The sequence below is a fragment of the Caloenas nicobarica genome, chromosome 8 (assembly GCF_036013445.1).
Source record: "Caloenas nicobarica isolate bCalNic1 chromosome 8, bCalNic1.hap1, whole genome shotgun sequence".
NCBI classification, from domain to species: Eukaryota; Metazoa; Chordata; class Aves; order Columbiformes; family Columbidae; genus Caloenas; species Caloenas nicobarica.
The window spans coordinates 29,032,650-29,045,166 of NC_088252.1; the positions used below are offsets into that span (position 1 = coordinate 29,032,650).

Genomic DNA, 12,517 nt, shown 5'->3' on the forward strand with positions numbered 1-12,517 from the left:
AGCTGGGCTGGACAGCTGTGCTACACGTGTTCTACCTTAAAGAACCCAAATTCTCCTTTAATATATTTCACACAGATCTATGAGGGAGGAAACAACTTTCTGAGGATTAAAAGGAAACAAAAACACCATCAAATTCCCTTTTTTTCAAAAAGTGAGACCAGATTTGCTCCAAAAGTAGTAAACCAAGAGAGAAGTGAAATAGCAAATGAGAACTTTCTACACTACAACCTCCCTGTGATAAAACAAGCCTTGTCACAGACACAGGAGGAGGATGGGGAGGAAGAGGGAGAAGGAGAGGGGGGACCAGACGCCCAGATGGGGAGAAAGGAGGAAGGTGTCAGGAGGGAGAGCTGGCACTGCTGCCCGCGGTCGCTCCATCCTCCTCCTCCTCGGGCTCTGCAACAACGAGCGAGAGCAGAGAGCACGGAGCAGCTCTGACACGCTGCTGAAACAAAGTTAAGGAGCAGAAGCTGAGCTGAGTAATTTCTCAGGTGATCAAAACAGAGCTCAAGTAGTCAATAACTACTGGGCATTTAAACAGAACAGAGAGAAAAGGATAAAGCAACTATGGATGGTGCCGGACAAGTGACCTTTTGCTGCACCCCAGACAACAACAAAATCCAGCAGTGCTTTCCAAATTTTAAAAATTAAATATGGGTGTATTTTTAGCAACTGCTATTTTAAATTTGTTTAGACACAAAGCAATTCCTTAAGGCCTTTCCAGCTGCTCGAGGCTCCTTTTTACATACAAAACCGAAGTCAATGCACAAAACACAACAGTGTGAAAGGAACATGGAGGAGCCACCTGGCACCAGTCGCTGCCGTTGCTGGAATAATCCAGAGCAAGGCCAAGGACTCAAGAGAAACGGGATGAAGCTGCTGGTGTCCAAGGATGCTGCCCAGGGATCCATGGCCACTTTATCTCCCCGCGACAGGCAGGGTCACAGGGTGTATCGCAATGATAACAACTCTCTGTCGTCCCAAACTACTGACCTCCAGCCCGAGGGGAGTCCCCACGAACGTCCCCAGGAGAGCACCAGCCTGTCCCTGCCTGCCCAAGGCCACGCGGAGCAGCGACGCGTCCTCCCGTGGAGCAGGGATGCGTCCCCCCGTGGAGCAGGGATGCGTCCCCCCGTGGAGCAGCAACGCATCCTCCCGTGGAGCAGGGATGCGTCCCCCCGGGGAGCAGGGATGCGTCCCCCCGGGGAGCAGGGATGCGTCCCCCCGTGGAGCAGCGACGCATCCTCCCGTGGAGCAGGGATGCGTCCCCCCGTGGAGCAGGGATGCGTCCCCCCGTGGAGCAGGGATGCGTCCCCCCGGGGAGCAGCGACGCCGTCCCCCCGGGGAGCAGCGGTTCGGAGGCCAGGGGCTGTGCTCCCCGCTGTACCTGGGCAGTGAAAGTATTAAAAAAAACCCCATCCATGCACTTCAAAAATACATGCAGCAGTTATACCTGTCTGTACATCAAAACAAAAGCAGATTCAGTGGGTGTGTAATCCTACTGAGGGCACTTGGTGTGTCCCTCAGGCCCGGGCAGCCCTCCCCGCCTCTCCCCTCTGCTTTGGGTTCCTGCGCACTAGTCAACTGACACCAAAGAGAAAGCGAGTACAAAAGAACGTTTAAAAAGAGCCTGTCTTAAAAACTTAGACATAATATAGATATAAAGCCAGAAGAAAGCAATGCATGAGCATACGTATATACACAAATAGTATACGGTGTGTATATATACATATATGGATAGCACAGTAAAACACTTAGTTGAAAGCTTTGTCACAAGTAACTTCAAACTTCCACTGCAGCCACTTTTTTAGTGTCTAACTACTGTGGTATTTACACATCTAAAATCACCAGAAACATTGAAACAATAAACGTGTGACAAACACCATGTAAAAATATTCTACATTGTTACAGACATGAAAAATCTCTTCAGCTCAGGGTGTGAAGCATTAAGAGGTGGCCCCTGCTTCCCCTCCTATTTTCAGCGCCTTACTTGATTAAGCCAAATGTTTCCAAGAAGGCAAAATTAGGTGCACTTTCTTCCATGTTAAAAAAAATCCACCAACATGTACTAGTTTTCTCTTCAAATATATTTAAAATCACACCAGACATCACACTTGGAACTGGGTACAAAAAACTGTCTTGCAAAGAGGTGGCAGAAACGGAGAACAAATGCATTTTCTCAAGGCATTTAGGAGCCTTTCTGTATGCTGCATCCAGCTCATGCATTGCCCTAAGAGCCGAGTTCTCCACATCTCGTGTTTCCCTCTTTCTTCCTTTTCCCCTTTCTTCCTTTTCCCCTTCCACCTGCTCACACTTTTAAAACCAGTCCTTTCTCCTTTGGAATCTTACATCCCATCCATCACCTGCATGTCTTGTGCAAGGGGAACATCTTACTCAGCTCCATAAAACACCAGGTGCAGCCTCAGTGTTCAAGGAACAACATAATAAACACAAAACACTGACTCCTCTGTTTCCTCCAAGGAGTATCTAGTTTGGGTGTGAAATCTTTAATCATTCAGTTCGCCCAGCCCAGGCTTTCCCGAACTTTCCTGCATTTCTATTCGGTTGCAATCACTGCACAAACCCGAGCCATCCCTTAATGCAGCTCATTGCAGGGAAGATTCTACCAGGGCACTGGACAAGCGAGGATATGTTAATGCCAGTGACCTTTTGAACATGCCCTATGAGCAAAAAGCTGAATTCCAGACACAACGTACATCGAAAGCTGGCTCCAGACCCCGGCTGCGCTGCAGAAGATGAGGTGACGGAGCGGTGGCGCAGCTCGCCCTGTCCCCAGCGCTACGTTCCGTGTTCTGCCCCGAGAGCAGGACCAAGAGTACACAGCCGTTTTGTCCAACTATTTGCTTCACTGATGTCAGTTTATAGCGAGTTCCAAGGTTCCAGAAAACATTTCATTCTGTTTTTTTCAAAAGACTTCAGTTAAACGTGCATACTCTTTTTCCCACATTAACAAAGAAAAAACGTGCTAGCTACTACCCGCAGCTAAAAACCTGCCAGGCTGGGTGAAGGGGAAATCTCCCCATGGACCAGGCAAGGCTGGGAAGAGCTCTCTCCCAAAAAAACATGCAACCTCCTCCTGGCCCAGTGTAAAAGACCAGCACCAAAATCGCACAGGATTTTAGACTGAATCCCATCAGGATAAAGAAATTCACATCTGCAATGGGTTGGCAGTCTGTGCTCGTGGAGTGTAACCACTGCTGTCAGTTCATCAGGGAACTCACCTTGCTCACCTGCACACTTTTGCACATGGTTGTTCCTCAGATGTCCCTCCAGCCCGTATAAAGCACAGACTAGTCAAATTCGTTAAAACTCACTCTTGTGTCTCCTTGCAATCTTAACCTAGTAATGTTTATGATCAGCTTGTATTCATGCTTTCAAGGCTTTTTAAAAGGACGCACATCTAGAGAAAGGACAGAGAAAAGGAAAACAACACTGGAAAAGCTGGAAATGGAAGCAGCATTAATACTGCTGGGGGATAAAATGCCACAGGGCTTTATGTTCCTGAAGTTCTGCTGGCGGATACTGCCCAGGGACAGCACGATCCATCCCCAGGACCCAGGAGAGACCGAAGAAGAGCAGAAAGCCACGAGCTTTCCCGCTGCGAAGCGGCGGTTACCCACACACCTGCAGCGGCCCCGGGGCTGCTCCCGGACCGGAGTCTTCCAGTGTGTGCCCCGACAAATGATCCCGTTCCCCAGGACACTGCAGAGCCCCTCGTGCCCACGGTCTGCCCCAGCCGTGAGCTGCCACCTTCCACCTCGGGAGAGCATTTCACAGGGTACTCGCTCCGACGGGTCCCACAGGCATCGCCCAACAGGGGTGGCCCCGGCACCACCCACCTCCCGTGTCCCCACAGCCCCTCTGCACCGGCCGTGTCCTGGTCCCTTGGGCACGCGGGGACACGTGGGGACATCGCCTTCCCCGGCAGCCAGCACGGCCGGCCAGACAGCACGCATGTGCACAAAGGACGATTTCCATACTTTGCCGTTGCTCTTTTCCAAATTCAAATCTCAATCTCATAACTAATTATGTTTTTATTTAACCCTGGAAATTATTCCATTCAAATTCAGTGAAATCATGCCAACAAAAAGTAAACGGCTTTGTTTCCTAAAAAAAAAAAGCTCCTTTCTTCAAATAGTGCTCTCTTCCTCCTTTTTTGCTAACTCTCTGTCCTACTTTGCCAAGTCAGGAATGGTCCAGAGGAATCTGGAGCCGAACACAGTCTTTCCAGGAACTTCATGGGACTTGAAGTGCTCTGGAGATGCAAGCTGGATCCAAACCCACCGCCCCAGCCGGCCCCTCCTGCTGAAATCCCACCCGTTCAGCAGCCCTCCAGCACACTGTGAAAGGCAGCGATTGCAGCCCTCCAGCACACTGAAAGGGGCAGCGATTCCAGCCCTCCGGCACACTGTGAAAGGCAGCGATTCCAGCCCTCCGGCACACTGTGAAAGGCAGCGACTGCAGCCCTCCAGCACACTGTGAAAGGCAGCGATTCCCGTCGCAGAGGCACTGGTGCTCCCAGCATCCCGTCTCTGAAAAGCAAGAGAACTTCTCAGGATCCACAGGCTGAGCACTGGCAGCCAAAGCGTACCAGGGTACAAAACGCTGCTGAGTTCGGCACTTTTATCAACCGGGAAGTTTATGCAGTGGCTGGGAGATAAAAAAATGCAATGTGAGGTAACGGATCCTGTCTGTCACACCAGTACCTCTGCTAGACCCAGGGATGCCTCTCCCCACCCTGAAGCAGGGACAGCACCTCTCAAGGCAGTGCCACGAGCGCAGCTCCGCTCCTCTGTAACAGAGCTGTTAATGTGGTCCTCTATTCGATCAAAACATTGGGGCTGCTTCCAACTACCTCAGTGGGTACTCTGTATGAGTTAAATAATTAGATGTTCTCTAATGAAGGGGATAAGCCATAAGTACTGAAATAAATTCAAACACGAACCCAAAAAAGGTTTTCTTATTTGCATAATCCTGTGTTTCAGTACCTGACAATTCAGTGCTTATTTAAATCCTGTTTCAATAGCAGTAATCCTTCCAGTGGCACCCTACAAATGAAGGAAAAAGACAGAACTCTAGATCAGAACAAAAGCACCTCTTTTGCTGTTTTGTATGGGAATGACTTTAAGTGGTACTGTGCAGCCCTGGATGAAGGAATCAAAAGCCTGGGTCCCCTGGCATGGCATGGGGCGAGCAGGGACCAGCTGCACCGCGCTGCTCGCCCGCAGCTTCACCAGTGCAAGCCCGGTCCCTCGCAATTAAGGCTGCCAGCAAGCACTCCAATTAGCACAGCCAGTGAGACAGAGGCTCGGTGAGTTGGCTTCACATCCTTTCAAGACTAGAAAGATCACCCTCTTATTTCCCCCAGGCATTGTAACACACGGCCAGTGGGAGGAAATGCACAGCAAGGCAATTGGTGGACAAAAATCAAGCAATGAGTGTCACTGACACCGCATCTCCTCTGCGCTGGTCCTGGGGAGGGAGAGCGGCAAAGGCGCTCCAGCCGCACCGGGCTGCGCGTCCTCCCTCGGCTCCCTTTGGAAGGAGCAGAAACACGGGATGCACAGCAGCACTTGCACCTGCCCTTCGCCAAAGCCTGCCCGACCCCCAAGCTGTGCTGGAGCGCGGGGCACTGCTGCCCCAGCCCCCCAAGCGAGGATCCGCTGCTCCCACGGACACCCCGACCCCACCAAGAAACACCAGTGCTGCTCCTATGGCAAAAACCAGATGCGATCATTCTGTCCTGAACATAGTTCCTTGCTTCCAACAAATTCTAGAGTGAAACTTGGCAACAAGGCATCTGTATTGAGAAAAACAGAGCAACGGAGCCCTGGGGTCACCCGGGAGGGACAGAGCCGCACGGGCTGCTCCAAAGAGTCAGGACAAATCACTGAGGATTCTTGACATGACGTTTTCGTATTTTACGCCTCTTTAAATTTTCCCCACGGATTTGTTCAGGATTTTACTGATTTTGACAGTACACAGCAGAGCTCCTGACCCATGTTGGTTTCTATTATGCGCAGCCTCTGAAAAAATGAGACTGCAAACACTGCAATGCAATGTTTTAATTTTTTTTTGAATTTCTTCCTGCAGCTGTAGAGCTGAAACTGTAATATGAACTCTGAACGCTGTAGCGAGTCATAACTCTTTTGTCTGAATATGTGATAAGATTTAAAAATGTCATTTGTGTTCCCAGAGAGGAACACACATGGCTTTGATTGACTGGGGTTTTTTTAATGGACTATTTGCCACTCAGCCGAACAATTGCAGCACTCTCCCAATGTATTTGCCACTCTCCCTTTGCTTCCTCCTCTGGAGCTCAGCCCACTGGCAGGCGCACAGGCCGAACAGCAGAAAAACGGCAAATCGGATCTCAGGAATTTGAACACTGTTTATGTTTTCCTTTTTTTCCAAGGGTTACTGCTTTACGAGTTTCCTTGGAATCAGAGGGGTGTCCGTGTGCCTCCCAGCCCTGGAGCTGGACCTCAGCTCTGCACATCGATGCCGTTACTGCCTCGCACCCCAGTTACGCTGAACACCCCAAACTACAATGACTAAAGAGTCACCTGCTAAAGTGTTTGATAACTATGTTTCTGCATTATTTTCTTCTGCCTTAACTAAAGCCAATGGTCTGTCATTCTCATGTTATTAGTGAAATACACTTACCGTGATTTTCTTTTCTTGGCATTAAAATAAATAAGGTCCTTATTAAACACCCTTAAGTAAGTATAACACGATGGGGAATGACAAGTCAAAAAAATTTTTTTTTGAAGCAGCAGCAAAGGACAGAGATTTGAACACTTAACAATTCCATTTCTGAAGTGGCAGAAGTAAGGGGCTCACCAAGATCATTAATAGATAAATGCATTATTACTATTATTACTATTTTAAGGCCTCTCACTAAAAGGTGACATGTTGCTATTACAGAGTTCAAGAGTTTCATTTTCAAAAAGTAAGTACTTGTACAACAGAAAATCAAACACTAACACCCTGTGTATTGGTGGATACCAGACATAAGGCACCAGAGCTTCCAACTCGCCCACCGGCAGTGCAGACTGGAACTTCTAGTCTCTGGCTTTTTCCTACGATTTCAAAAAAGCAGAGAAAAGTGAACATTCAAGACTTTTCAGCTGCTGGAGGAAGAGTAGGAAAAAGCTCTTACACTTCACCAGGACACCCAACTGGAGCTGAAGCAGCTGCCTTAGCAGGAGCAGCAGCGAGAAGAGCAAACGTGTTTTGCAAGTTGCAGTGCCCGGAGTGAGCACCAGCTCCAAAGGGATAAACGGTGATTTCAACCTAAATCCTGCCCTGTTCACCGAGTCCACCAGGACCACAGGAGGATCGAGACCAGGTGGAACGGGCACATTGGGGACCACAACCTCTCACACCCAGAGAAAACCACCGACGGCAGTGCTGCAGAACGACGGCCTGAGCCCACACGGCCCTTTCCCCGCTGGTTTTTCTGCTTTCCAAAGTACGGGGCAGCCCAGGCCACGGGGCACACGGGCTGGGGGTGTCCCCAGAGCCTCCCCCAGACCCGACCCGACACCAGCTCCCCGCCGGTGAAACAGCTTATCTCCGCTTCCAGGAAGCAGCCCATGACTCATCGATCGGAACATCTGACGAACTTAACGTAACTTCAAAAACGAATCCTACTGAGGCATTTTTTTCCAAGGGAAAAAAAAAAAGAGGAAAAATGTTTCGAAATTATGCTAAAAATCTAATTTCTGTTGCAAACTGGTTTCCTGATTTAGGAACTCAAGAGCTTATTTTTGCTGTAGACAGTTTAACAGGCTTTTAGGCACCCAAATTTAGGAAAAAAAAATCCTATGGCATTTAAATAACACAGAGCCAGTGCTGGAGCTGATTCAGCCACTCGAGCACACAATTTGAATATACTACATAATCATTCTTGTTTTAAAATGATCCTCCTGATATCTAAGGGCTAGATTATGGCACACGCATTCACCTCGATTAACGCACTGCCCTCAGGACAGCCCTGCGATGGCACTAGGGCTGGTGACCAGCCGGGCGTTCAGAGGGGTGACAGAACTGCTGCCCCCTCTCCCGCTGCTCCCTCACACCCAGCGTGTTTTCCAAGACACGCTCACACCAACTTGTGGGAGCACTAGGAGTGAAAGATGCATTCACAGTCTGTAAAGAAAAATTCAGTGACTAAATACCCGTCTTGTCAGCTGTTTAGGTAATACTAACTTTACACACATTTATAAGAAATCAACTATTTTAATACGAAGGTAAATTTTTAGGGGTACTGCTGTTTTACTAAAGAGCAAGGACACTGCATCCACAGAGTTATGGCAGTACTAAAAATAATATTTTAATGTCCTGATCAAAAAATCTTTTTTTTCCTTTAGTAAATTATTAACTTACAGGGTCAAGGCAAAAATGGTGTAACATCCCTAAATTGTTTTTGCATAACATCTGAAGTTTATTATATTGCAGAAAAAGTAACAAAGGAACTAGTGCTTGTTTAGCTTAGTACACCCGAAATTTACAAACAGCTGAAACAAAACCAAAACTGAGCAACTGCTTTTCTGCTGGGCGGCTCGGACAGGGAATTCAGGGAAGGGACGCGTTCCATTTTCTGCTTATCAAAGGTATTTTCATGCATTATAGAAGCTATTTAACCAGAAAAAAAAAAATAAGAAGTGCTCAGGAGCGAGCAGCTTTCCTTGCTCTGCTCCCCAGCCCTAGGAGGGGAGATCCCCTGGATCCTGGGCAGCCCCCAGCACTGGGGAGGGACCTCAGCCCCCGGGACAACCCAGCACCTCACCTGAGCACCTCACCTGAGCACCTCATCCCCAGGGACACCCCAGCACCTCACCTGAGCACCTCATCCCCAGGGACACCCCAGCACCTCACCTGAACACCTCACCTGAGCACCTCATCCCCAGGGACACCCCAGCACCTCACCTGAGCACCTCATCCCCAGGGACACCCCAGCACCTCACCTGAACACCTCACCTGAGCACCTCAGCCCCAGGGACACCCCAGCACCTCACCTGAGCACCTCAGCCCCCGGGACACCCCAGCACCTCACCTGAGCACCTCAGCCCCCGGGACACCCCAGCACCTCACCCCAGCACCTGAGCCCCTAGGGACACTTGAGCACCGGCACCAGGAATCCCATCTGGGGAGCAGCGAGTTTCCAGCAGCAGATCCCTGCCCAGCGCAGCACTGGGCTCCTGCGCTGGCTCCACATGGGCACCAGCAGACTCTGCACAGAGCATTTGGAGCAATGTCAGAATGCTGTAACGTTACCTACAGTTATTGTCCAAGGACCTCGCAGCTCTTTACAAAGGTGATAATTATCTCCTTCATCCAAAAAAGCAAACGGCAGAGCCAGCCGCATGCCGGGGACAGCGACACCTGCCCAGTGCCCGGTTTGTCCCTCAGCAGACACAGCCCTCGCTGCTGCCCCAGCGCCCCTGCCCTCCCCCAGCACCCACGTTTTACAGCCCTCCCAATGACCACGGACAACAGAGGATGCTGATCCCCAGCAAACTCAGGTGGTGCGTCCTGTAGCGCAGGAGATTCACACCCAGTTCCCTCTGGCCTCTTGTTCCAACCTTCTGGTTGATCCTCGCTCAGAAGCGCAAGGCCAGTGGGTACAACCGCTGCACCGCAGTGCGCCCGAGCACCAGATCAGGGCCAATCAGCCGGGGATCCTGCGGGTGCTGGTTTACCAGTCAGTACGTCTTCGCTCTCACACCTTCTCACACAGAGGCAGGTTTCAGTCTCCAAGGCCAGGCCCATGTTTCCATCAGGCATGACGACGACACGCTGGCGGGATGGCCGCGGTGGGGCCCGCGGTGCAGCGTCCTCGCAGTGGTGGCTGGCCCGTGCCGTGCAGCATCGCGCCGTGTGGCATCGCACCATGCCATGCCGCAGGGCATTGCACCATGCGGTATCGCACCGTGCCGTGCCGCAGGGCATCGCGCCGTGTGGCATAGCACCGTGCCGTGCCGCAGGGCATCGCACCATGCGGCATCGCACCGTGCCGTGCCGCAGGGCATCGCGCCGTGTGGCATCGCACCGTGCTGTGCCGCAGGGCATCGCACCATGCGGCATCGCACTGTGCGGCATCGCACCATGCTGTGCCGCGCGGCATTGCGCCGTGCCGTGCCACACCATGTCGCACCGTGCCGGGGAAGCGCCAGGCGGGCTCGCCACTGCCCAGGGCAGTGGCCATGGTAGCCACTTGGGTCTGGGACTCCCCATCGGTGCTGGTGGCTCTGGCACTGCTCCCACCTCCAATGCTTTTTTAATGCATACAAACATTTTATTTCCACATTCTAAAATGAACTCCCCATCCATGCATTATAATTCCTGTAAGTTCAAAATAAACACAGCGACAAAAATATTTCAATGTCCATAAGTTGAAGCACGGCTGGGGGTGATGAGGTTGGCTATTTCAGGCCTGAAAACATTTTAAAGGTTCAGCCTCTACTCTGATCTAAGAGAAGACACATTTCTAAACTCAGGAACATTGCCGGATTTATGTGAAACCACTGTAACCCCACGTCCTGCCCGGCTGCACAGGCGTCCTGCAGCAGCTCCTGCTCCCTCCCCGGAGCTCGTCTGTGCCACGAGCCAACTCCACGGCTCTGCTCCGCTTCCCAGGACTTGGTCCCAAGGAGAGAACATTATACTGTAGAAAATCTGACAGATAGATTTCCATTTCCCAGCTTTTGATTTTTTTTTTTTAACTCTACTGAATTAATTCTGTACTATTTGTGGGATGAGTATTTTAAATGTTGAGATTATTTAATTCATAAAAAATGAAGGGAAGGTGCTGAGACCTACACGTTTAACACCTATTACTGAAAGTACTGCTACAGTACAAGAGCAGCCATGCGCTTACAGTGCCTTACTTGGATATACCTCCTAAAACCCCCGGTCAGGCCGTGCCCTCTGTGCGAGAGCCCTGCCTCATGGCCACAGGCACCGTGCCCCTGCTCAGTGTTGTCCATTTGTCAAAACGACAGGATAACCCCGGCAATCCCAAACACAGAAACCCAAGCAGGGTGCTCACAGACACCCAAATAACCCAGGGAGGAAAACACTCTTCTAGGATTCACCATCAGCTGTCCAGAGACACCAACAGCCCGCTGCTCGTTATGAGATGGAAACAAATCATCATATTGCTTACGTGGTCGGTGCTATTAAAAACAAAGAATCCTTACAGTGACTTTGCTGTTTCTATGTGAAGTGCCCTTTATTCCAGCTACAGGCAGAGAATAATTTAGAGGCAAAGAACCAGTCCCTGTAGCCATATCGGAGGATTTGAGCCCTGCCAGGCCTATTTTCCCTTCATTTCCCCTATCCTTCCCCTTCCCCTGAGGAAAACAGCAAAACAAATCAACAAGCATCAATAAAATAAAAGCAGCAAAACATCCCACTGCAGGCAGCCAGCAATCGCTCCCTTTCGGATCCTAGGGTTTCTCTGGCTACAGCTGCTTCTTTCATTAACTGTATATCCTTGAAAATAATATAATATTTACTCACTTTCAATGAATCAAAGCAGGCGATTACGCGTCCATTTTCAACTTGGCAGCTTTTCGATGGGTGTGCAAATTTACATTCCGTGTCTGGTCGTGAGCAAGTCCCCCTTTGGAATTCCCTACACACTTCCAGCGTTAGCCATTTTGTGTCCCGAATTGGTGTGACACTAACAGCCATCTTTAGATTTCACAGGTAGTTAAAATTTCCAATAAAACGGACAAATAAGTAGCTGAACTGATAAACTGGAAATGATGAAAGTGCCACCTCCAGAATACTTCTTTTCCCCCGCTCCCTATTTTAAAAGTACGTGTAAAACTGGGTGGCTGCAATCTCAAGGAAAAGATGTGCCACCCGGAGTTCAGAGTGTGACACTGTTAATCGACAGAGGTTTCGTACTTAGAGCAAGGCCAGGGTTACCAGCAAGGTGAACGTTACCGGTGTGGCCCGGACTAGCCTTGTGGGCTCAGTAACCCATCCCGAGCGCCTGCCGGAGCCCACAACGCAACCATGAAAACGTGGCAGACCCTCTGACACGGGATTTCCGAGCTGCTTTCTGTAAAGTTGTCTGAAAGGTAATCTCCAGGCAGCTGAATTTGCAACGGGGTTTTGTGGTGCAATCGGTATCGATTAGTTTGGCATAGACAGATGCAGCAGTTTAGAGCAACAATCGAGACTGGATTTTTTTTTTTTTTTTCCTCCTCTCCTTGATTTTCGGGCAGCAGATATCTGACCTTCTCAGCACACTTTTATTTTTACAGTAAAGCAGGCTACGCGAGGCCGGCAGCGCCCTTCTCCCGGTGTGGGTGCAGCGGGGGTGTCTGGCTAGAGGTGGCGGCGGATGCGCTGTCGTCGCAGTCTAGCTGGCAGCAAGCAAGGCAAAAAGCAGCGGCTGCTCTAGAAGCGGTCCCAAGCAGCAGAGACGTCAGGAAAGGCACTTCTGAGTACCAACCTGCAGAGAGAAGAGACACGT

General features: G+C 50.2%; 1 protein-coding gene across 10 annotated transcripts in view; it reads right to left on the reverse strand.

Moving 5' to 3' along the window:
* The window catches only part of MBNL1 (muscleblind like splicing regulator 1), an 85,978-nt gene that overhangs the window by 49,360 nt on the left and 24,101 nt on the right, over positions 1 to 12,517 (reverse strand). For 7 of the 10 annotated variants that reach the window (XM_065640232.1, XM_065640236.1, XM_065640235.1 and 4 more), the window contains exon 2: positions 11,551 to 12,496. The exons of the other annotated variants lie outside the window; for them this stretch is intronic. In XM_065640232.1, coding sequence (XP_065496304.1) covers positions 11,551 to 11,724 — 174 coding nt within the window. In that variant the 5' untranslated portion in view covers positions 11,725 to 12,496. The remainder of the gene's footprint in view (positions 1 to 11,550; positions 12,497 to 12,517) is intronic. 10 annotated transcript variants of the gene reach the window in all.